This window comes from Malassezia pachydermatis (genome assembly GCF_001278385.1).
Source record: "Malassezia pachydermatis strain CBS 1879 chromosome Unknown scaffold1, whole genome shotgun sequence".
NCBI classification, from domain to species: Eukaryota; Fungi; Basidiomycota; class Malasseziomycetes; order Malasseziales; family Malasseziaceae; genus Malassezia; species Malassezia pachydermatis.
The window spans coordinates 347,028-370,349 of record NW_017253138.1 but is presented as its reverse complement, the minus strand read 5'-3'; the positions used below and the strand labels follow the sequence as shown (position 1 = coordinate 370,349).

General features: G+C 59.6%; 11 protein-coding genes across 11 annotated transcripts; 8 read left to right on the top strand and 3 right to left on the bottom strand.

Annotated features, from left to right (window-relative positions):
- Positions 1 to 109: 109 nt before the first annotated feature.
- Positions 110 to 2,197, top strand: Malapachy_3112 (hypothetical protein; the record flags this gene model as incomplete). The annotated part of the gene is made up of 1 exon (XM_018137590.1): positions 110 to 2,197. One exon carries the CDS (start codon positions 110 to 112, stop codon positions 2,195 to 2,197), a length of 2,088 nt encoding a protein of 695 aa, XP_017994038.1.
- A 98-nt stretch (positions 2,198 to 2,295) lies between these two features.
- On the top strand, positions 2,296 to 3,456 carry Malapachy_3086 (mitochondrial fad carrier protein; the record flags this gene model as incomplete). Its single annotated transcript, XM_018137565.1, has 1 exon — positions 2,296 to 3,456. One exon carries the CDS (start codon positions 2,296 to 2,298, stop codon positions 3,454 to 3,456), a length of 1,161 nt encoding a protein of 386 aa, XP_017993818.1.
- A 19-nt stretch (positions 3,457 to 3,475) lies between these two features.
- Positions 3,476 to 6,150, bottom strand: Malapachy_3074 (glycosyltransferase family 39 protein; the record flags this gene model as incomplete). The annotated part of the gene is made up of 3 exons (XM_018137553.1): positions 3,476 to 3,498; positions 3,522 to 5,851; positions 5,882 to 6,150. 3 exons carry the CDS (start codon positions 6,148 to 6,150, stop codon positions 3,476 to 3,478), a joined length of 2,622 nt encoding a protein of 873 aa, XP_017993571.1.
- A 134-nt stretch (positions 6,151 to 6,284) lies between these two features.
- Malapachy_3124 (hypothetical protein) lies at positions 6,285 to 6,994 on the top strand (the record flags this gene model as incomplete). Its single annotated transcript, XM_018137602.1, has 2 exons — positions 6,285 to 6,372; positions 6,405 to 6,994. 2 exons carry the CDS (start codon positions 6,285 to 6,287, stop codon positions 6,992 to 6,994), a joined length of 678 nt encoding a protein of 225 aa, XP_017994215.1.
- A 1,824-nt stretch (positions 6,995 to 8,818) lies between these two features.
- Positions 8,819 to 10,370, top strand: Malapachy_3117 (peroxin-3 protein; the record flags this gene model as incomplete). Its single annotated transcript, XM_018137595.1, has 2 exons — positions 8,819 to 8,985; positions 9,020 to 10,370. 2 exons carry the CDS (start codon positions 8,819 to 8,821, stop codon positions 10,368 to 10,370), a joined length of 1,518 nt encoding a protein of 505 aa, XP_017994043.1.
- A 158-nt stretch (positions 10,371 to 10,528) lies between these two features.
- On the top strand, positions 10,529 to 13,804 carry Malapachy_3081 (mrna export factor elf1; the record flags this gene model as incomplete). Its single annotated transcript, XM_018137560.1, has 1 exon — positions 10,529 to 13,804. One exon carries the CDS (start codon positions 10,529 to 10,531, stop codon positions 13,802 to 13,804), a length of 3,276 nt encoding a protein of 1,091 aa, XP_017993813.1.
- A 122-nt stretch (positions 13,805 to 13,926) lies between these two features.
- Malapachy_3115 (trna (guanine-n7-)-methyltransferase subunit trm82) lies at positions 13,927 to 15,919 on the top strand (the record flags this gene model as incomplete). The annotated part of the gene is made up of 4 exons (XM_018137593.1): positions 13,927 to 15,213; positions 15,241 to 15,385; positions 15,414 to 15,626; positions 15,891 to 15,919. 4 exons carry the CDS (start codon positions 13,927 to 13,929, stop codon positions 15,917 to 15,919), a joined length of 1,674 nt encoding a protein of 557 aa, XP_017994045.1.
- Positions 15,703 to 17,782, bottom strand: Malapachy_3078 (sec63-er protein-translocation complex subunit; the record flags this gene model as incomplete). Its single annotated transcript, XM_018137557.1, has 3 exons — positions 15,703 to 17,251; positions 17,278 to 17,632; positions 17,665 to 17,782. The coding sequence occupies 3 exons, from the start codon at positions 17,780 to 17,782 to the stop codon at positions 15,703 to 15,705; spliced, it is 2,022 nt and encodes a 673-aa protein (XP_017993575.1).
- A 214-nt stretch (positions 17,783 to 17,996) lies between these two features.
- Malapachy_3089 (pantothenate kinase) lies at positions 17,997 to 19,772 on the top strand (the record flags this gene model as incomplete). Its single annotated transcript, XM_018137568.1, has 1 exon — positions 17,997 to 19,772. One exon carries the CDS (start codon positions 17,997 to 17,999, stop codon positions 19,770 to 19,772), a length of 1,776 nt encoding a protein of 591 aa, XP_017993821.1.
- Positions 19,773 to 19,906: 134 nt separating this feature from the next.
- Positions 19,907 to 20,249, bottom strand: Malapachy_3080 (transcription initiation protein spt4; the record flags this gene model as incomplete). Its single annotated transcript, XM_018137559.1, has 3 exons — positions 19,907 to 19,971; positions 20,000 to 20,108; positions 20,142 to 20,249. The coding sequence occupies 3 exons, from the start codon at positions 20,247 to 20,249 to the stop codon at positions 19,907 to 19,909; spliced, it is 282 nt and encodes a 93-aa protein (XP_017993812.1).
- A 168-nt stretch (positions 20,250 to 20,417) lies between these two features.
- On the top strand, positions 20,418 to 23,303 carry Malapachy_3110 (80 kda nuclear cap binding protein; the record flags this gene model as incomplete). The annotated part of the gene is made up of 1 exon (XM_018137588.1): positions 20,418 to 23,303. One exon carries the CDS (start codon positions 20,418 to 20,420, stop codon positions 23,301 to 23,303), a length of 2,886 nt encoding a protein of 961 aa, XP_017994040.1.
- Between the last annotated feature and the right edge of the window lie 19 nt (positions 23,304 to 23,322).

Sequence of the window (23,322 nt, the reverse complement as noted above, 5' to 3'; positions counted from 1 at the left end):
TCCTATACCCACCCTGAGCGTAGACTTGATAGAATGGCGCAGCGAACCGTCTTGGGAATTTGGGCCCATTATGTGGAGTGCCTACGTTTTTTTTCTGTCGTCTACGACCATGTCGGCACCTCGTCGCAGTGCGTTGGCCGTCCGACGTGAGAAGGCCGCGGCTGCTGCGGCTGCAGCAGCAGCGCCAACGGTGGCAGCTACGGCGACTCCCAGTATGCCAGCGTCGTCGTCCACGACACCGTGGCCAGACGCAGCGCCGTCCTCTCGTCCCAAACCCAAACGTGCACGAGCATCCAAGTCACGCAATAGTCCAGCTCCTCCGCCTTCGGCCGCTCCTGCCACTACGCTCCCGCCGCCTATGCCGCCAGCGCAGCCCGAGGTGCCTACCGAGAGGCAACTACGGTATCTGCATGTCCAGCACGATGCAGCGCAATTCCAATGGAATGATACCTCGCTCACATGTACGCTGCAGTCTCACGAAGGAGTGGTCCTTCGGGGCGTATGTACCCTGCACGTCGTACGTGGCTCTGTACGTGCTGCTGGTGCGGTGCTCACGTCGGCCTCCTTGCCGATGCCAGTGTGGGCGCCTGACGTCGCGCCGGCCGTGGACGTCGTCGCGTTGGCCGACGATACATGCCTTCGCATCGAGAATGCTGCGCCTGGCATTGAGCAGATCGGCCGCGTGTGCCCTCTGGCCGGCGCTGACCCATTTGCGCAGCTGCATGCCTTGCCCCGCCTTACATTTCACCTGGTCTCGGACCTGACCGAGCCGGCGCTGCGTACGCCTATGGAATGGCGCGATACCATGACGCAGCTCTGCGAGGCCGCATCGCCTATCGTGCTGCTTCGTGGCACCAAGAACACGGGCAAATCTACATTTGCACGCCTCTTGCTTCATACCCTAGCGACGGCCTCCTCGCAGGTGCCTCGCTTTGTCGCATGGCTCGACATGGATATCGGCCAGCCGGAGTTTGGGCCGCCAGGGATGCTGTCGCTGCATGTATGGGATACGCAGCGCGAGGCATGTGTCGCTGCGCCTGCGTGGTGCTCAGCGCGTGTGCCTGTGCGTGCTCACTACCTGGGCGACGTATCGCCGCGAGACGATCCTGCGCACTACGTGGCGGCCGTGGCCGATCTTGTGGAGTTCTTCCGTACCGAGTTGCAGTATACGACGCATGCGTCGCAGGTGCAAACGCATCTGGGCGTCCCGCCCACGCTGTGCGACCCTACGCCTACTGCACGTTCGCGGCAGGAGCAACGTATGCCGCTGCTGATCAATACACATGGCTGGCTCAAAGGGCTCGGTCTCGACTTGGTCCAGCAAGTGACCGCGCTGGTCCAGCCGAGCCATATCGTTGACCTAGGCGACGTGCCGCTCCATGGTGCGTACGCTACGCTGCCTGCGTACGCTGATACGGCGGAGGGACGTGCAGCAGGGCCGTCGCGACGACGCATCAATGCCGCCGAGGCACGCACGCTTAGCCTGCTGTCGTACTTGCACATGACGCAGCTGCCGCGCCCGGGGATCGCCATGTCTGTCGCTGCGTGGGACTTTACGCCGCTCGTAGCTTCGCCTCCGTGGATCGTGGATGTGCATGAAGGCTTGGCTGCAGGGATTGGGTGCTTGGAGCGCCGTGCTTCGGTGGATCCGCCGCTGCGTTTGCTGGCGCTGAACGGCGCGATGGTAGCCATTGTGCAAGCGCCTGCCATGCCGATGGAGGAGTCCACGACTGCAGCGACGCCATCGGATGTGTGGCCGACAGCATGGCAGCGCGGCGCGGCGTTGGTCGCCCCGTCGTCGTTGGCGCCTGCGTATGGCTTAGCGCTCGTGCGTTCGTTGGATCGCGAGAAGGGGCACGTCCACCTCCTTACGCCGCTCTCGGGGACGTACCTGGCGGACCGTATGCAAGTGCATGGCATGCCACTTGGTCTCGTGCAAGGCGCGATGGAGCTGCCGTTCTGGGGCGCGTTGGATGCCGATGCGTATGCCGATGTCATGCAGTACCGTCGTGACGCGCCAGCTGCGCGGTTAGCAGGCGTGCTTCGGCAGCATGTCCCGTACCTGCAGTGGCCCGCGGACCTTGTGCCTGGCGACGCGGTGTCATTACACACGGAGCCTCTCGGTGCTCGGCCACGCAAGGTGCGACGCAACCTGATGCGGCGGCGGTACAATGCAGGCGGCGGCGGCGGCGCCTAAGCTCCATAGATTTTTGGTAGTGTGGAGGGCGACTGACTGGCAGTGCGACGTTTGTGGGTTTCTGCGTGTGGCGTTTTCACGACGACGAGTCTTCCGCGATGAGTGCGTCTGCGTCGAGTGAGCCGACGTACTTTTCGTCGGCGGCCCTCGATCGTGCGTGTGCAGGGATGGCCGCAGGAGTCATATCGACGATGTGCATGAACCCGCTGGACCTGGTCAAAACACGATTCCAGGTGAACCAAGTGCCCTTTTCCGCAGAGCCAGCCGACCGATCACGGCTGTACCAGGGCATTGCACGTCGTCCATGGCTGTTTTATATGATGGGCGGCAAACCTGTGGTCGACATTGTCGATGCGGTGCGTGGGATTGCCGCGCAGGATGGGCTTGCAGGGCTGTATCGTGGTGTGATGCCCAACATTGTCGGCAATGCCTCCAGTTGGGGTCTGTACTTCTTGTGGTACACCATGATCAAAGACTACATGGCGCAGCACCATAGCCGCGGCGCATCACAGCCGCTCACGGCCAGTGAGCACTTACTCGCAGCGAGTACGAGTGGCGTGATCACAGCAGTGATGACCAACCCCTTGTGGGTCATCAAGACGCGCATGTTCACCTCGTCGGCCCTGCAGCCCACGGTGCGGCCCAGTGCTGCTGGCACCCATAGCGCGACAAGTGAGCCTGGGCGCGCAGGCCTCGCTACGTCGAAAACCAACGCGCCGATCGTCTACCGCAACATGTGGCATGGCTTTGTATCGACGTGGCAGACCGAAGGCATTGTCGGTTTGTACCGCGGCGTCGGCCTAGCGATTATCGGCGTGTCGAACGGCGCGATCCAGTTCATGGCCTACGAGCAGCTGAAACAGTGGCGCTCCTCGGCGTACTTACGCCGCACGAGTAGCGACGCCCGCTTTTCGGAGCAACAGCTCGACAACGTCAAGTTGCCCAACGTGGAGTATACCCTGATTTCCGGCGCCGCGAAGCTGTTTGCGATTCTCCTGACGTACCCTTACCAGGTGATCCGCTCGCGGGTACAGTCCCTCGCCACGTCGCATCTCTACCGCAGTACATGGGACTGTGCGCGGATCACGTTCCGCGACGAAGGCCTGCGTGGCATGTACCGCGGCCTGGCGACGAACATTGTGCGCATTCTCCCGGGGACCTGCGTCACCTTTGTCGCGTACGAAAACGTGTCGTGGATGCTACGTACAGCTGCCGCGCGGCGGTCCTCTACATCGACGTCGGAACAACACACTGTATAATTAGGGCGGCGCACTGCTGCTAGAAAGGTCCGCGCCGTCGTTCTTCGCGCGCAGCGCACTCGTACCTTGCAGGATGGCCTGCTGCCGCTGCGCCGCGTCCCATCCACTGACGTTCGGCACCGCGTCGCTGGCGGCGCTGTCTGTGGCCGTGGCCGCGGCAGCAGCCGAGGACGCCGCGTACGCGTCCGTCAACGACGCTTGCGGCGCGCCGCTGAGTGGCTTGCGGTGCAACACGTCTGGCAGCGAAAAGTGCCACGCATCGTCGTCACCGTGACTCACCTGGCCCGGTCGGTTGACCACCGACTCAAACTCTTTGTAGGCACGGAGATGCTCTGGGAAATCAATACAGTTAAAGTCCCAGGAATCCAAAAGAATCGCATCGCCACACGCCGTGTTCGTCCACTGCGAGGCGTAGGTGATGGGCGCATAGCGCGAAAAGACCAGGCATGCGATCACGCTGAGGCCCAGCGCCGCATACAATCGGAAGGTGGGGCGCACACGCATCGTCAAGGCATCAAACACGGCCGCGAGCAGCAAAATACTAATGTAGAGCGCCGGCAGGTAGTGATGCAGGAACAGCTGCCGCTTCATCAGGAAGAACGGCACATAGTGCAGAGCGTACGCCATCGCCAAGAAGCCACACACACGGTCGTACTGCACGACAGCGCTGCGGGTAAAGTCCTGGTAGCCACGCTGCGCACGAAGCACAAGAAGCACACGCACCGCCACGTACACCAGCACCGCGACGGTCGCCGTCCACCACACGAACGGATTGCCGATCAGGTACACTTGGCGGTGGTGCTTTGTCCAGAAGTTGATGCCGCGACGCAGGATCGGCCAAGTATGCGGGCGCGACTCGTACACATGGTGCGCTGTCAAGTGCGCATTGACCGACCACATGACCTTGTGCAGCTCAAGGAACTTGCCGAGGAAGCCGGGTAGTACATAGTTCACTTTGTGCGTGAGCTCTGTGAACTGGGGATGCTCGCTCGTCTCGATGTACCACAGCGAGTTGGGCAGCGTCGGGCTGGTATTGCACGTCACTTCCTGCTGGCCAAAGCCCCAGTCCGGCAGCGAGACTTTGTGCGAATACAAGTAGCAGCCCAAATTCGCATGCTTCAAACGGAAGACGGTGCGCAGCGTGTGCAGCTGCTTGTCATCGTACGCACGCGGGAGGTACTCTTGGTCGTGGATTTCCACGATCCAGTTGTCGTTGATATCACCACCGAAGCGCAACGCAGGGAAGCCATAGCCCGTCACTTCGTTTTGGTAGTCCGCCTCGCTTACCGGCGGACGGTGGTCCGCATGCGAGTGCAGGCGCATGCTGGTCGTAGCATGAATGAAACGCACCACATCGCCATGCTTGACGTACGTGATATTGTGGTAGAACCGCGTAATCTCGTCGTCAGGCGTGATCGCATGCCCGTCCTTGTTCAGCTCGTACTTTTCCCAGTCCTCATTGGGCGCCCGAATGAGGATCCATTCATTGTTCTCATCACGGAAGGGGTACAGCGTCACCTGCTGCTGATGACTGCCTGTCTCATAGTGATGGTCGTGCGAATGCAGGTAGCCGCCCAGCGTGTTGTAGTGCTGCAAGCGCACCGTGGAGCCTAGCGCTACCTCCGCATAGGTATCCTCCATCCCATTGCCCTCCAACGTGTGGCGGAAGGCCCAGCTCATAAACGTATCGCCTTGCCCCGCCTTGGTCAGCACGCTGAAGTGGATGGCAAACATCGACATGTACACTACCAGCGGGACGACAAGCAGGCACACAGCACGCGCCACAAAGTGGCGTACCAGCGTAGGAATCGGCACACGAAGATCACCTAGATGGTACCACAGCTGCACGATCACGGCGATGCCAACACTCGCCAACGTGAACAGACCGACCCACTTGCAGCTCAGCACGAGGCCGAGGAAGACGCCTGTGGCGATCAGGCACGCCCACCACACGCGCGAAAACGGCGCACGGGCATCTGCCTGCATAAAGAACACCCATGCACACAGCGACGATGCCACAAAGAACACCAACGGCGCATCCAGCAAGATCAAGCGAGACTGTGTCGTGAGTGCATTGTCCCACAGCACAAGCATCGCGCCGAGGATTGCACTGGCTGGGCGCATATGCAGCGCACGCAGCGTCAGGTACGCCGTAGGCACAGTCAACGTGCCGAACAACGCACCGACGGACCGCATCGCCACATACGGCACGGCCTCTTTACCAGGTGTCGTGAGGTACTCGGTCCCAATGTCCGAGAAATCAAAGTCGCCACGGAAACCATGCAGCCATGCAGCAAGCGTAATCATCAGCTTCGCCAGCGGAGGGTGCACATCCATAAAGAAGGCGCGCGAGATATACTTGGCCGCAAAGCCACCGAAATGCACTTCGTCAAACCTGCACATGGTTAGCTTTCTCTATACGTACACGACACTACTGGGCCGCTCAATGTGGTAGAAGCGCACGATCAGCGCTAGGAACGTGATCACGCCTAGCACCACCAGCTCCATGCGGGTGATCAGCAGCGGGCGGGTGGGCACCTCGGCGCGTGCTGTGCCATTTGGCTGCGTCGAGTCTAGCAGCTTTTCTTTCTCTGCCGCGGGCACATACGAGTCCCGCGTGGGGATCCATGTATCGGGCTGCGAAGTATGCGGCGTCTGGCGCGCACGCATCGTCGAGCCACGTCCCAGATCCATGCTACTTGCGCTGCCACACTCGGCGTGAGAGTGTTGCGTAGCCGCGCCCGCACGCACGCGCCGCGCCCATCTGCACGTGATGCCTACGGAGGGGTGTCGTACTCCACTCGTGCGCCCCCCTCCCGCTAGGAACCATGTCTGTGCGTGCAGCGAAACTGGCGCTGCGCAAGCGGATGCGCGAGAGCCTCGCTACGCTAGCACGCCATGACATTGAAGTGCAATGTACGTAGGCACCTGCCTCTCCCTGACGCCAGCGGAACGTGTATGCCAGCGTCTTCAAGCGATGCCTGTGATGCAGCAAGCGCAGCGCATTAGTGTGTTTCTCAGCATGCCTACCGCGGAAATCGATACGTGGTCCCTCTGCCGCTGGGTGTTGAGCCAAGGCAAGGACCTGTATATCCCACGCTTCTCTACGATTGCGGATGGCGCGCATGCTACGACGAAGCACCAATTCACAGAGATGCATATGCTTCGCGTCATGTCGGTCGACGAATTGGATCACGGGCTTACGCCCAACAAATGGGGCATCGCTGAGCCTTCGTGGACCCTGGATAATGGCGCACCTCGTGAGAATGCCCTAGAGCCAACGAGCCGCGGGCTCGATGTGATTGTCATGCCGGGCCTGGCGTTTGATCGGCAGGGCGGGCGTCTGGGCCATGGCAAGGGGTACTATGACAAGTATCTCCTAGACGCTCGCGCTCGCACCCCCGGCGGGCGCACCGCGGCCATTGCCATCGCGCTCGAGGAACAAGTGCTCGACGAGCCTGTCCCACGCGACGCTCACGATATGCCGTACGATGCCCTTATCACAGCCGAAGCACTGTATTCCGTTTCTACATTATAATGACACATTTCGTGACGTTTCCATCGCCACACCACCAACCACAGCGCTGGCCAGCAGCGCACGGAGCGCTGTTCGCCGGCCTGCCGCATTGGTTAGAAAGTCCAGCCGTCCGCCGAGTCGGCCCAGCAGACGCAGCGCAATCCATGGATCGCCTCGGCCAGAGAGACGACGCAACGCTGCGACGGCCAAGCTCGCTAGGACGACCACCGACGTCATATCCAGCAAAATACGGAACGCCAAACTCGCCATGATCATAGCAAAGCGGAACGGCGAGCGAAGTAGCGACCATAGTGTCCCACGCCGAGTGCCACGCGCACGCCATGCCTCGTAGCTCAGCGAGGTGGTATCGCCTTGGCTGGATCCCAGCCCGAGGAACAACGCCATGTCCTGCAGCGCATGCCGCGCCGCTTGCATGGTTTGCTGCAGCACCACACGTACCTCGCGACCTTGTTTCTGCGGCGTCATGGACGATTCGGCGCGTTCCAAGCGCTCCGTCAAAGCCGCGAGCGAGGCCTGGATCGCCCGTAATGTTTGGTCCATATCAGACGCTGGCGCTGCTGGTGCCGAGGAGGTAGGCGGCCCAGCAGGCGGTGCAGCTCGTGCGACCATCGCTGAGGATGCACGCTTCGCGCCGCCATGCACACTCGACCGACTGCCGACCGACGAGGCGTAGCGGCCAAGCGGTCCGCCCTGGATCGAGCGTGACGGCGCAGTGGATTCCATGGCCGAAGCAAACGAGCGCGAGCCACGGTCACTCGCGGCAGCGACGCCAGAGTAGACCGATTCCTCGCGACGTGATGGGCGTGGTCGGGCTGCCCGCATGGCTCGTCGCTGGGACGACGTACGTTGGAGCGATGTAGCTGTCTCCTGCGCCCGCTCTTTCGGCAGCGTGAGCGGGCGTGGCGGCATATCGCTTCCAGTTACTGTATCATGCGAGCCGCTGCCCGTATTGGTCTCTGCCTCCGTCGTACGTGGCCGCGGAAGAGGTGGCGGGGCAGGAACGAGGACATCGTCTGCGATGCTGGACGATGCTTCATCGTACATGGCGCTATGCTCGTACGTCCGACTTGGTGCTTCTTTCCCGATACTAGACGAATGAATACTGGACGTTTCTGCGAGTGTGCCTGGGGTCAGCGTCGTGCCACGTACCGTTCATCACTTGCTCGGCTACGTCACCGCTGTACGCCTCGAGCTCGGCCATGAGCGAAATGGCTAGCGGTCGATCCTCAAAGCGGCGGAGAATCTAGTGTGAGGGCCAATGTACATACCTTGAGCATGCTCTCGACATACAGCTGCTTTGCATCCTGCTCCGAGTACCCCTTATGACGGTCCCATGCATCCCTGCGTGTGAGTCGCTCGTCACGTACCATTTTGCACGGCCGAGCATATCAAACATGCCAGGGCGACGTGTGCGTACGTCGCCTTCAGTGGCTGTGGATGGTGAGCCAAGATCGCAGCGTACCCTGCTTAAACAAGCTGCGAGAGCGTGAGCAAGGCGTGCATCGACATACCCATACAAAGCCAATTTCTCCTCGTACGATGTCTGAATCGGGCCAGCCGACGGGAGCGACTGCACAATGTCGACCGTGCGCTCAAAGAGCCTACATGTGAGCCAACAAGCCTACGTACGCGTCAATCACCTTGGCACTGCTCATCACGGCGCGCACGTACGGTAAGCGGCCGCCGCGTCGCGCGCGCTCTCTCCTCGGCATACGTCGTGGGGAACGACCTACTAGGCCGGCCCTACCACGCTGACTCAGCCACGTCCCTCCGGCTACGGCGTTGACACCGTGGGTCTTGGTCCCCACACGAACGTTGCTTGACATGCGCCCGCTCTCACGAGGGAGCCGTACGTGGCTCCGCCGCGGTATGAATGTGGCTGCTGTGGCGACTGGGCTTATTGGCGGTATCTATTTGCTAGCTCAGTTTACTCTGTCGAAATTCAACGATATGCAGGAGCGCCTTCTGCGCGATCGCGTCGCCCGCGAAAAGTACGTACGTCTTTGTGTCCCTTCTTACCGACAGCTTGCGTCGTCGATTCCTGCAAAACCAGGAGGACTGCTCTTTTACGATCATGGCATTGCTTCCGACCTTGTCGACCCAAATTTTCGAGGCGATGGACGTCGAGTCAATTAGCCAGGAACTCCTAGCGCAGAACAAAAAACCGGCTTCGGAGGTCGTCGCCGAGACGCCGGCGCCTGCCGCTGAAGCATCGGATGCGACGCCGACGCCTGGCACTGCTGACGCGGCTCCTCCTGCTGACGATGGCGCCGTTCCCTCCACGACGGCCGAGGCAACTACGCCCACGTCGGGCCGCTCGACGCCACGTCCCCAGAGCTTGGACTTGGTATCTGAGCAGCCCCCAGAGCCGATCTCCGCCACGGCCAAGCTGCCTACCGCCTCGAATGTGGTCTCGGAGGAAGAGCGCCGAGCCAACAAACTGCGCCTGTGGAACCAGATCAAACATGTATCCTTTGAACGAACCTTCACAACGCTCTATACTCTCGTATTCCTCTCTTTGCAAACGTATATCCAACTCAACCTGCTAGGTCGCCGGGCGTACCTGGCCGCCCTGGAAAACCAGTCGAAGCACGATGCGGTCATGTCGTCGCAGGATGATGGCATGCCGCTTGAGCCCCACCACATCACGCTGCATGGCGACGGCCTCGATGACGCCATAGCGCCGGACAGTGATGCCGACTCAGCGGAGGGACGGCTCTCGCAGGACACGGAGCGAAAGTACCTGACCTCCAGCTACTGGTTCCTGCACCGCGGCTGGCAAACGGTCGCGACGGATGTGCGACGCGCGGTGCATGAAGAGCTGGGCGATATGCCGCTCAAAACTGTGCTTACCTACCAGCATGTCGAGGCGCTTGTCGAGCGAATTCGTGCGCGACTGGAGCACGAGCCTACGGGAGGACGTGTCTCGACATGGGACGGCGTCGATGGGTTCCGCAACATTTTGCTGCCCGAGTCCGAGTCGGATAGCATCGAGATGCTGCAGCAGGCCGGCGCGTTGTCTGACGACACAGGGCCCTTTGAGGCGATTACGCCGCAGCTGCGTGCGCTGTTGGACGAGACGAAGGACTACATTGATTCCCCTGACTTTGCTTTTGTGTTCCGCGCCTCGTGTGATCGCGTGTTCAAGCGATTCGTGCGTAGTCTTGCGCCATCGTTTGGCGTGCGCGACAAGGGCCCGAAGCGCGCGGAAAAGTCGCTGTTGCTCGCCAAGGTGCTTCCCTTGGTCTCGCAGCAAGCGCAGGTCGCACTGACTTCGTCGCCCAACAACTATGTGGAGTCGATTGTAGAAGGCCACGAGCTTCGGGCGCTCAGCGTGCTCATTTATGCGGCATGGGACGACGAGCTCGACATGTAGGTTACCATCCTTCTCCTAGAGGCACACCGGCTGTCTGGGCGCTCTGCGCGTGGCACGGCCTGCTTGTGGAGGCAGCGTCTTTGCACGTGCGCATGAAATTTTCCTTGCCTTTTTTTAGCCGCGCGGCGAGCACGTACCTACACACGCATACCGTCTCGATGGCGACGTGCGCGGCTGTGGAAACGCTGCTCCAAAGCGCGAGCACGGAAGATGCCCATAGTAATGCAGAGCTGTTGGCAGAGTACATCAACACCCAGGGCTTCCGTACACTGCACTCGGAGCGCATTCTGACCGAGCTGGTGGACAAGCTCAAGAGCAAGAAGAATGCTGAGGAGCGTGAGCGTGCGGCCATTGGCTTGGGGGCTATTGCGACCAAGGTCGCAGGAAAGAATGCGCCGATGCCACTGGGAGCAGAGCCGTGGCTTGTGCCTGCGCTGGCTCCGTTGCTGGATGGCTATGCGGACAAGAACGACGCTGCGAAGAAGGCGGCGGAGAGTGCCGTATCGGCTATGGTGACGCTGTTCCCCCCTGAAGCGGCGGTGGAGCTGCTGGAGGCACTCTACGAGGTAATCAACAATGGTGCAGCCAAGTGGCAGGCCAAGGTAGGCGCGCTGAAGATCATTTCGCGCCTCGCCGACTTGGCGTACGAGCAGGTAGGCGACGAGCTGACCCAGCTCACACCTGTTCTTACGACGGCCATGCACGAGACCAAGGCGGAAGTGTCCAAGCAGGCCATCAAGACGGCGACCAAGGTGTGCGGTGTTATTGACAACAATGATATTCGTCCCTTCATCCCTGACTTGGTCGGCTGCATGGCACGTCCTGACTCGGTCCCGGCATGTATCAAGAAGCTCTCTTCCATTACGTTCGTGGCCGAGGTGACGGGCCCTGCGCTGGCTGTCATGGTGCCGTTGCTGAGCCGCGCCCTGAACGAACGTAGCCAGACCGTGCAGCGTCAGTCGGTGATTATCGTCGACAACTTGTGCAAGCTGGTCCGTGATCCACACACAGCGGCTCTGTACCTGCCTACGCTTCTGCCGCAGGTCGAGCGTATTGAAAAGGGCGCGTCGTTCCCTGAGGTGCGTGAGCATGCCAAGAGCGCTGTGACGACTCTTCAAGGCGCGTTTGCTGCTGCCGATGCGTCGAAGCAGGAAGCGTCCGACCCCATTGCCGCTCGCACAGAAGCACAAAGTGCGGCGCTCCAGCGCCTTGGCGCGGCCGTGCAGCCCCGCGTCCCGACAGGGGTCGTGTTCTCCGCGTTGGGCGACGCGTTTACCAAGACGGGGCTCGAGTACGTCGCGCGTGTACTCGTCCGTCTGGCCGACAAGCGGATTGTGCAGGCGGAGGCGTGGAACGATGTATACGTCCTGCCGTACCTGCGCCGCGTCTGTGAGACGCCCGAGGGCGCACAGGCGGCGACAGATGACGTACGTGCGACGTACGTGCAGCTCGACTTGGACCGATTCGGTAAGCCCGAGGACGATGACAGTGATATGGAAGGCGAGAAGCTGTGTGATACCATTTTCAGCTTGGCGTACGGTGGTCTGCTTTTGCTGAACCATACGCGACTGCGTCTGTACCGTGGCCATCGCTACGGTATTGTGGCTGCAAACGGTAGCGGAAAGTCGACCTTGCTCAAGGCGATGCGCGATGGCAAAGTCGAAGGCTACCCGGACCAGGACCAAGTACGTACCGTCATGGTCGAGCACTCGCTGCAGGGCGAAGATGGCTCGAAGCCGATTCTTGACTTTGTTGTCGGTGATCCGAAGCTCGCGCACAAGACGCGCGATGATGTGGCCGCGGCGCTGCGAGAAGTGGGCTTTGACGATGAACGTCAGCAGACGCCGGTCGGCAGTCTGAGTGGTGGCTGGAAGATGAAGTTGGAGCTGGCCCGTGCGATGCTCATTGGTGCGGATATCCTGCTGCTGGACGAGCCGACGAACCACTTGGACGTGCAGTCGATTCGCTGGCTGGAAGAGTACCTGGTCTCGCACAATGATATTACCGTGCTCACCGTCTCGCACGACTCTGGGTTCTTGGACAACGTGTGCACAGACATTATTCACTACGAGCAAAAGAAACTCAAGTACTACCGCGGTAACCTCTCGGAGTTTGTCAAGACGCGGCCGGAGGCGAAGAGCTACTACTCGCTTGCTGCGACGACCGTCAAGTTCACGTTCCCGCCGCCTGGCTCACTCATGGGCGTGCGTTCCAACACACGTACGATCCTCAAGGCCTCGCATGTTACCGTGCACTACCCCGGCATGCCGCGCCCGTCGCTTGTCGACGCCAGTGTCGCGATCAGTTTGTCGAGTCGCGTGGGTGTGGTCGGTCCGAACGGTGCCGGTAAGAGTACGCTGATCAAGGTGCTTACCGGTGAAATTATTCCGACGGAAGGCAAGGTCGAGAAGCACCCGAACTTGCGTGTCGCGATGATGGCGCAGCATGCCTTCCACCATCTCGAGCAGCATCTCGAGAAGACGGCGTGTGAATACATTCGCTGGCGGTACCAGGACGGCCACGACCGTGAGATCACCGAGAAAGCTACACGCAAGCTCACCGCGGAAGAGGCTGAGCAGATGAAGACGCCTATTGTCTCAACGACGGGCGAGAAGCGTATGGTCGAGTTCATTGTCGGCCGCAGCAAGCTGAAGAAGAGCTACCAGTACGAGATCAAGTGGGTCGGCTTGGAGCACCGCTACAACACGTGGATCCCGCGTGAGCGTTTGCTGGAGCTGGGCTTCTCGAAGCTTGTGCAGAAGTTTGACGACTTTGACTCGTCGCGTGAAGGTGCGGGCAGTCGTGAGCTGAGCCAGAAGGCCATCCGAGCCGAGCTGGAAGCGGTGGGTCTCAATGGTGAGATTGCCGAGAACAATGCGATGGGCGGCTACAGTGGTGGTCAGAAAGTCAAGGTCGTTCTGGCTGCCGCGTTGTGGAACAACCCGCAAGTTTTGGTCCTCGATGAGCCGACGAACTATCTGGACCGCGAGGCGCTGGGTGGCCTGGCCGTGGCGATTCGCGAGTGGGCCGGGGCCGTGTTGATTATTTCCCACAACCAAGAGTTTATTAGCGCGCTATGCCCGGAAATTTGGCAGGTCGAGGGTGGCCGCATCATCTCCAAGACTCGTACGGACATCGCTGCGGAGAACTTTGCCGACTCCAGCGCTTCGACTCCGGCTGGCACCGAGCCTTCTAGCGCTGCGCCAAGTGCGCCAGGCAGTGTCGCCCCCAGTGCACCCGGGAGCGCTGCGCCGAGTGCGCCAGGCAGCGCTGTGCCTAGTGACGACGAAGACATGTCGAAGCTCAAGGCGAAGAAGGGCAAGAAGAAGCTCACACGCAACGAAAAGAAGGCTCAGGAAGAACGTCGTCGCTTGCGTTTGAACCGCTGGCTGCAGTACGGTGGTGAGCGCGAGCCCGATACAGACGACGAATAAGTAGAGTGTACGAAGTAATAGTGGTGGTCTTTCACGTGATGGTCGTGAGCGGTGGAGGTGGTAGGCGCGACGTCGCGCGGCCCACGCTCTCCATTTTTTTGTTATTCTTCGTTCGCAGCACGATGCCGGAGGCGACGCTGACGCCGCTGCCTGTGCATGCGATCGATGTATCGACGAAACATGTGATGGCCCTTACCGGTGCCAACATTCTTGTATACGACCGCGCCTCAGGTGCTTTGCATGCCTCGTTAGAGGCCCACATTGACGCGGCGCCGCATGATGGGCCGATTGTCAACGTAGCGCATTTCCCTCGTCTGTGTGCCTTCTCGCCCAGTGGCGACTATGTTGCTGTGGCATCGGACGACAAGATATTGCGTGTATGGCATGTAGACCACCTGGCCTATGGCGAAGAAGTGATGCTGCAGCGCCTCGCGAAGCGGGCTGGTACGCTGCAGTGGACATGCTATGCGGACCATGGCGAAGAGGTCGTGGTCGCCGATAAATTTGGCGACGTATGGAGTTTCCCGTTAGACCTAACACAGCCCGTCATTTCTCTCGATGCGTTGGCAGAGGTCAATGCGGATGCGGATACGAGCGTGTCTGCATGGCAGCCGCGCCTGGGCCATGTGAGTATGGTGACATGCTTAGCCTTCTTGGGCGAGGAGGGCCACGTGCCTCATACGATCGTGACGTGTGATCGTGACGAGCATATCCGTCTCTCACGGTGGGGTCCACACCGTGCGGCGTACGTGGTCGAGTCGTACCTGCTCGGCTCCCGTAGCTGCGTCGGTGCGTTAGCCGTCCTACCTGCTGCGTCGGCATCGCAGGCCGGCTTGCCTGCGCACGACAAGCCTGTGCTCATTACCAGTGATGGCGGAGCTTGCCTGCGCGTATGGTGTGCGACGGCACAAGGCGCGTACCAGCTGCATGCGACTGTACATCTGACAGCCACACCGCTGCTGGAGCATGTCACGATCGATGCGGGTGTGGAGCGCCGTCGTGAGAAAGCAGCGTCGAATCTGGCGTTCCAGGGCGTGTTTGATCCTAGCGAGCCGGAGCCTGCTTCCAAGCGTACGAAGCGCTCGGACGGCCAAGACGAAGCCTCTTCGACGCCGACTAGCGGCACAACGCTGGTCATCCAGCGTCTTGTGCCATACACCTATCAAAACCGCACGTGGCTCCTTGTATGTGTGGAGGGCGCAGATGCTGTGTACAGTGTCGCCCTGGATCAATTGCAGGCCGACGCCACAGACATGGAGCCTGTCACGAGCATGGTAGGCGCGCCTGTGCTTGGCGCAGCCCTAGCCTCGACCTCGGATGGCGTGCCGGAGCTCTGGGTCTGCTGTGACGATCGTGCGGGTCTCGGGTGTGCACCGCCGGTGCGTCGCCTTGTATGGAAGGACGACAAGGTATGTATAACGTCCACTTACACGCAGTGGGTCATGGTGCCACCCCCCTCGGGCGACGTACGTGCCCTCATGGACGCCGAGACGGCTTCAGAGACGCAGACGGTGGACAAAGTGCCTCAGCCAGCGCAGGGCGCAACCTTGGTCGCGGTGCCGCATACACCTCGTGCGCTAGGTATGTACATGAACGACTCACCATGCAGCACCACCAGCGACGTTGTCCAAGTTGTGCCTGTATTCGCAAATCATGACATGGCCCAAGCCGCCGCAGAACAATGCGGATGGCTCTCCTTTCCCGAGCTCTTTCCTGGCACAGCGCTCGGAGCAAGTCGCACGCGATATGGTCGAGCGATTCCAAGCGGGCAAACGCGCTGCAGGGCGTGCGAAGAACCAGCAGAGCATCCAACAGCAGTTTGGTGCGGAGCCGGCCACATCATCGTAACAGCGGTATAGCTCGGTATGTTTTTATAGGTACCTGTTGTCTACAAGGGTCTAGTCGGAATCGCTATCGTCGTCGTCGTCGTCGTCTTCCTCCTCATCCTCCTCCTCGTCTCCTTCGTCTTCGTCCTCCTCCTCTTCATAGACCGCATTCGAGGGCTTCACACGCTCGCCACGCATAATTGCCATCTGACCAGCAATGGAGTCCTCTTCCGGATCAGAGATCTCATCTTCCTCCTCAGGCTTCGGCATCAACTGCTCTGCCACGTAGAGCCGCATGAGTTTCGAGGCGTTGGAACCGACGTACGAATCCGACGCGACGTCCACCTGGAATACATACAAGCCCGGCTCCGGCGGCGCAATAATAGGCATATGCACGACGCGCGTCTCCGTTACGCCGACGTCGCCAAACTTGGTCGGCGAGAGAATCAAGTGATCGTTCTTGTTATCGCCCATCTGCATGAACCACTGTGGACGGCGCTCCTCACAAAAGTGCGGCGCGTACACGTAGCCCATACGTTGCCGACCGCTATGCGCTTCGTTCGGCTTGGCATCTTCACTCGTGCCGGGACGCACACTATCCTGCCCGTCCTTATTCTTGGCATCAAGACGTCGGCCATGTCGCAGCAAGGAGCCATCACGTTTCAAAGGCAGCAAACGCAGTTTCAACACGAGGTGCATCATCGAGCCCGCATTCACACGCTCCTCCCCGACCACAGTAAAGTACGCATCGACCATTTCAATACGCGGCCATTCACTCAGCGCACGCATGCATTCGGCGTACTGCTCGTCCGTCATACCTTTTTCGCCGCACAGCAGCGCCTTGCGCTCCGCATCCGGCACCTTCCACAGGCCCTGAATACCTTGCTTAGCCACCATATCGTGCTCTGCTACCTTCTTCGCCAACGTCATGGTCATATGCGGCAGCTGCAGCACTTCCGAAATACGTCCGCCAAACAGAGGCACCGCTTGCACAACATGCGCCGTCATATCGCGAATGGCATTGGTCTGCTTCAAGCGGTTGTGCGCCGTGCTCATCGCCATGAGACTCGTAAGCAGCTTTTCCGAGTACCGACCCACGGCATGCTGTACTTCCGCTACATGGTCGTTGCCCGTCTCCACGCGGTGCAAGTACGAGGTGAACAGGATCAACGCACGTTGCACGGAGCGTGGGCCTGCTGTCTCAAGGGAAAGCTCCTTGTTGTACACGTCCTTGTACGACAGCAGCGTGGCCGATTCAAGTTGCTTGTACGCCGTCTCATCACGAGGCTGCAGCGATGTCGCATACGCCTGCAATTCTTCAGTCTGCGCCAGCATCAGTGGCATATCCTCTGCTGACACTGTAGGCTTCAGCTTCATGAAGAACGCCAGGGCCGTCGCATTCAGCACGCCATCCTTGGTACGCGATCGTGCACCGTACCACCAACGCGCTACCAGCACAGGCAGTACTACACCAAAGAGCAGGCCGTACCCAGCCAAGACCCACACATTGTTTTTGCTCTCGACGACCCATGTAGGAAGCGCAATGCCCATCGACATTTCCTGACGGCCATCTGGGTGGCCGTACTCTTCGTAGTTTTTGCGGATCGTTTCGTCCGTGAGGCTATGGTTAGTCTCGCAGATACGTACGCTTTGTACGCCTTCGTCAGCTCAATGTAATGCGACTCAATTTCCTCCTTCGTCTGGTTTGACGCGTCAGGCTTGACTTTGTCTGGATGGAACTCGAGACTGAGGCGGCGGTACTGCCGACGAATCTCGCGCTCCGTGGCCGAAGCCGCGATACCGAGGATCGCAAACGGATCGTAAATCGTGTGCTGTGTCGATTGCGCAGCGGAGGCAACGCGGTGAAACAGATACACCACACCGCACCAACCCACCACCAGGATGGAGGCACGAAGGATCCACACAGATGAAGGCGTGCGCATCATCCACTTGACGATCCGTGTTTTGTGCCCACGCTGATCCAGCCAGCCATGCACTTGAGCTGTGACGGAGTAAGTAAAGAAAGACACGTACCTGCATCGCGTTTAGGCCGAAGAACACGATAGGTATACGGGATGATCAACGCGAGGAGCGCCGTCAGCACGAATGTGAAGAACTGACCGCCCTCCTCATCGTACTTGTAGCCCGACATGGAAGCACGTACTCTGTCGCGTCAGCAATCGTTGTTGCCGCTGCCAGCGGTTTGGCGCCGTGTCTGCCACGGCGTCCAGCGTTTGTCTTCACGTGCTGATGACTAATGTCTCCATCAGCCCATCCACTCTGCCTCCCAGTGGGGTCCATGTGTGTGTGCCGAGGCCGATTCTTTTCTCGGCGTACCCCATCTTTTTTTTTGCTCCAGCACGACGATGTTGAGGCCTCCGGCCGCCTTGCCAGTTGATGTGTGCCGTCGTACGTACGGTGCACAGATCATGGTAGACGAGCCTGAGACGCCAACTCGCACGCGTGATGGCCACGACATTTACCTGCCCAATCACGTCGAAGGCGTATCGCATATCGCGGTGGATGTCGGCGGCTCACTCGCCAAGGTCGTCTACTTTACACGCACGCCTGCTATGAACGGGCGCTCCTCTACGTCTTCCTCCGCGCGTGGAAAACCTACGCTGAATCCTGTGGGCCTCACGTCGAAGAACGCCAACATGTCGTTTGACCCTAGGAACCTGCGTCGTCGGTCCTTACCGCCGCAGTTCCCAGGCGGGCGTTTAAACTTTACCAAGTTTGAAACGGGGCACATGGATCAATGCGTTGTGTTCCTTCGTGAGCTTATCGAGCGCAGTGCTGCTGCGAACCACGTGTCTGTGGAAGACATGCAGAAGAGTGTCAAGATTATGGCGACTGGCGGCGGAGCTCATCTGTTTTACGAGCGCTTCAGTAAGGAGCTGGGTGTCGAGGTAGAGCGTGCTGATGAAATGGAGTGCCTGATTTCTGGCCTCAACTTCATGACGTTGATTCCGGACGAAGTGTTCTGGTTCTCTGACGAATTGATCGACGATATGACCAATGGTCCCCTCCCAGAAAAGCGTGGCGATTCCAGTGTACTGTCTGCTGAAAACACGTCACTTCCACGCCCCAGTCCTTGCCCACCCCTGTACGCTCCCTTATTTGAAAGCGATCCGTCGCCCAAACTGCCCTGTCTTTTGGTCAATATCGGCTCTGGTGTAAGTATTTTGAAAGTCGATGAGCACGGGCAATTTGAACGTGTTAGTGGGACAAGTTTGGGTGGTGGTACCTTGTGGGGTCTGTTGGGATTGTTGACCGATGCGCAAAACTTTGATGAGATGCTCGAACTATGCGAGCGCGGCGATAACAGCAATGTTGATATGCTTGTGGGTGATATTTATGGGCCTGTGGGTTTGGACCATTTGGGCCTGAAGGCGTCCACTATTGCCTCCAGTTTCGGCAAAGTCTTCCGTTGGGACCGGCGAAGTGAGACGCCGCCTGACGAGAACCGCCCTCAATCTGCGTCGGAGCGTCGTCGGGGTCGGTTCCGCCAAGAAGATATATGCCGCAGCCTGCTGTATGCTATCAGCAACAACATTGGCCAAATCGCACACATGAACGCGGAAAAGTACAAGTTGGATCGCATTTACTTTAGTGGTTGCTTTATTCGTGGACATCGAGCGACAATTGCTACGTTGTCGTATGCCATTCGATTCTGGAGCAATGGCCGTCGACGTGCGTACTTTTTGCGGCATGAAGGATACCTGGGCGCTATTGGTGCATGGGTTCGCCATGTAGCAGCTGGCGGTTCGTCGGACGAGGACGTGGATGCCAAGCAAACACACAGTGCGCCTGCAGAGCCGTCTATGAACCCTATCTTGGCCGAAGCGCTGGGTGGCTTGCCGCTTGATGCGCTGCCCTCCGTCGCATCCAAGTCAGCGTCTACAGAGTCGGATGACTCGCCGAGTGAAGCGTTGACGCCGCACACTGAGACCATGACGTCTCATGTGGCTGATTTGTTAGAAGAATTGGCCGATCTGGACCACGATGAACTGCCGCATGATCCCAACTCGATTGCCAAGCTAATGCAACAGCTGGATCAAGCTCACCAAGTGGCTGAGACCATTGAGGCGCGAGTGGATAGCTTGTTATCCAAGCTGAACGACCTGATGCCTACGTCGTAGATGTCATGAGTTACCATGTATAGTATACAAAAAACTGCTACATACCAATCCCTATGTCAATGAATGCGAGGTTGGCCTATGCCCGGATCGTGCTCCCCATGCGCATGCCATTGCATGTACAGCGCAGGGCTGGTTTATTCATAGCCTTCTGGGAGGTGACCTACGACCTTGACGGCGTACAGTCCCACCATGCGCTTTTCTGCACGTCAGGTAGGTAGCATACATACCGATACGCTGCCACTTAGCGACCCAGCTTTCTTCCGGCTGTAGCATGCAGATAAGACCGTCAAAGTTCGACGTAGTAAAGTCGGCCACTCGCTCCTGACTGCCTTGCATCTAGAAGGCGTGTGAGTGTGTATCGTGACATACATCCAACAAATCCTGGCAATTGGGGCAGCCCTTAGCATGGAACTCTGCGGCTGTCTGTGCATAATGGCATCGGAGGCACGCACGCAGCTTCGCTGTCGTGGACGACATGTCGGCAGCCACAAACGAGCGATCAAGCGAAAAAGCGGTGGGCGTGTTGGCCCCCACGTCGCCTCGCCGTCGGCCACGCTGACGTAAGCGTACCAGGGCGGCGGGGCGTGTGCGACGTTCATCGGCGCAGGCAACTGGGCGTGGACTTTTCTTCGGTGCGTTCGTACGATGGTGCGTGACGAACGGGCGCAATGGGACGCTTCTGATGATGCGCCGCCCCCTCGACACAATCGACGCGGCTGGGGCCGTCATCGCGGTGGGCCGCGTGGTCCCCATGCGCATGGCGATGCACGTCATTTTTCTGCGCCGCCGTTTGGTGCGTACGGTCCTTCGCCAGATCGTGCGAAAATGATGCAGATCGAAGCGACGCGGCATATTCACCAGTCTATTTTCCAGCTCGGTGAACAAGACTCGTTTGACTTTGCGAGTGAGATTCCCAAAGTTTGTGCATGGCTGGAGAGTCAAGCGCTCGAGTTCCCTGCCGCCGTGGTGAGTGCGTTGCGTATTATGGCCACAGAGCAGCCACACAAAACCGCTTTAACCGCAGCGCTGATCGGTCAGCTCGCGCTTGCGCCTACGCAGGCGCCACCGTCGAGCGGTGACAATGGGGGTGCAGGTCTCTCGCTGGGTATGCGTGTCATGGACCATCTCGCGAATATGTTTGTGCAGGATATTGATGCACACTACTGGCGCAATGTGCGCTTATCGCTGCATGTGTTTGCTGCGCTAATTCCACTTGGCATTGTATCGCCGGCCTCAGTCCGAGCCGCGCTGCAGGCGCTTGTCGACGTGCTTGCGAGTGACGGTGTGAGTCGCACTGTGGCTGATGCCGCGGCCGACTGTGTTATTGAGACTGTGTGCCGAGCGGGTGCGGACTTGCTGCAACCAGAGCAAACACCGACAGATGCGCCGGGGCATGCGAAAGAACAGCTGGACGCGATCGTGCGTGGGATCCGTGCCTACGCTGACCGCCGCGAGGCACCCAGCACCCTTCTCTCGCCCTTTTCGCTCGCCCACGACGAGGGCGAGTACGCGTTTCTCAACGAGGAGGGCTGGGTCGATCGTGTGCACGCGCTAGAAGCGATGCAGGAGTATGGGTACGTCCGCCCAGGCTTCCTCCCATCGGCATCGCATCTACTTCCTACCACGGTCTCGTCGATTACGAGCACTGTGCCTCTGGAACAACGGACGATACGTCTGCCCGAGATTCACGTCTCGCCGATTCGCAGCGCCAAGTACGATGATCAGGACGACGATCTCCTAGCGCCACCGCCTCATCTCAACACGGGCAAAGGTATGGCGGATGTCGTGCGTGCCCGCATTGGCGCGCCTACGCCTGAATGTGCAGCGCGATGGATGGGCGATAGTGTGCCGCAGCTTGGCCGGGCGAATGGCCTGGTCCTTCGTGCGATTGTCCAAGATGTGCTGGACTTGTACGTGGTCAATCGCAAGGAGTGTGCGCATGTCCTCCTGGCCCTCCCGCAGTGGCTGCGTCGTGGCACGTTTGACGGGCGTGTTCCGCCGACACGGGGTGTCTTTGGAGAGAGCGATAGCGAATGGCTTGCTACGCAAGGTGATGGACCCTGGAGTTTAGAGGATGTGCTGCTGGAGTGTGTCCTGTCCACCGCGCTGCTCTTCCCACGTCCACCGCAGCTGGAGCTGTACTATTCGTCTCTGCTTCGTGAGATCGTCACGCTGGCACCGCAGCAAGTTGCTCCTTCGATTGGGCGCACGATCCGGCGCTTGTACAGTGCCTGTGCGGAGGGCCGTGTGCACGCGGATGTGCTGCGCCGCGTGGCTGACTGGTTCAGTATGCATCTGAGCAACTTCAACTTTACGTGGGCGTGGACCGAGTGGGCTGACGATGCCGCGCTGCCCTGGTCGCATCCACGACGTGCGTTGGCACGACGCGTCGTTGAGCTGGAGGTGCGATTGGCCTACTACGACCGTATTAAAAGCACGCTTCCGCCCGAGTTGGAGTCGTCGCTGCTGCCCCCTTGGGAACCTGCGCCTGTCTACCTCTACGGTGATCCTTCGCATGCACACCATGCCCTGGCCATGCAGTTTTTCAACTCTCTCAAGGCCAAGGCCAGTGTGCAAGTCGTGCAGGCCGATCTGCAAAGTTTCCAGCAGCGCATCCTTGCGCCGCCTAGCGATGTGCCATCGCTCGACGAGACGCATGTCGAGACGCCCGCTGAGGCCGAGCAGGTCGTCCGCGATATGGCCGTGCAGACGCTGCTCAATGCTGGCAGCCGCAGCTTTTCTCACTTGCTCAACGTCATTGAGCGGTACCATGAACTGCTACGTGCGCTCTCACAGACCCCGGAGGCCCGTGTATCTATTCTGGCCAGTACGGCCGCATTCTGGACGCGCTCGCCGCAGTGGGTCCTTATCGTGTGTGACAAACTCCTGCAGTACCGTATTGTCGAGCCTGTGGATGTGGTGACCTTCGTCTTTTCGACGCCCGAAGCCACTGAGGCAGACGACGAGGCTGGCAGTGCGTTCGCGCTGGCCACACCGTCGGCCGTCTGGGGCTCGACGTCCCGCGATTGGAGTTCGTTCCATTGGTGGGCCATGCTGCGTTTGACCGTCGACAAGGTCCTGGGCCGTGTGGGTCAGCTTGCTCGTCGTGTCGAGGAGCTGAAACGTGCCTCGTCTACTGAGACAACAGCGAGTGCGGACCCGACCTCGCACAGCGTTTCGTCGTCGGACGCTCCCCCGCGCGCTGCAGCCTCGTCGGTCGACGAAGCGCAAGTCCATCTCGATGCCATCCAACTCGAGCAACGCAAAGTGCTTGTGACGATCCTTACACAGATGGTCGCTCTCCTTCATGCACGTGGCCTGCCCACCTTGGATGCTCATGCTAGTGCAGATGCATGGCAGACGTGGTGGCTACACGAATGGTACCGTGCGTTCCTGGGCGTGTACGCACCTGTGCTGGCGGCACACCGTGAGATCCTTCTAGCGAACGTCTTTGCAAAGACGGCTAACGACGATCCTGCGCTTACATTGTTCGAGCAGGCAACGACATGGGCCGCGTCGCTGGCACTGTAGTGTGTCCATTTCTCCTCTA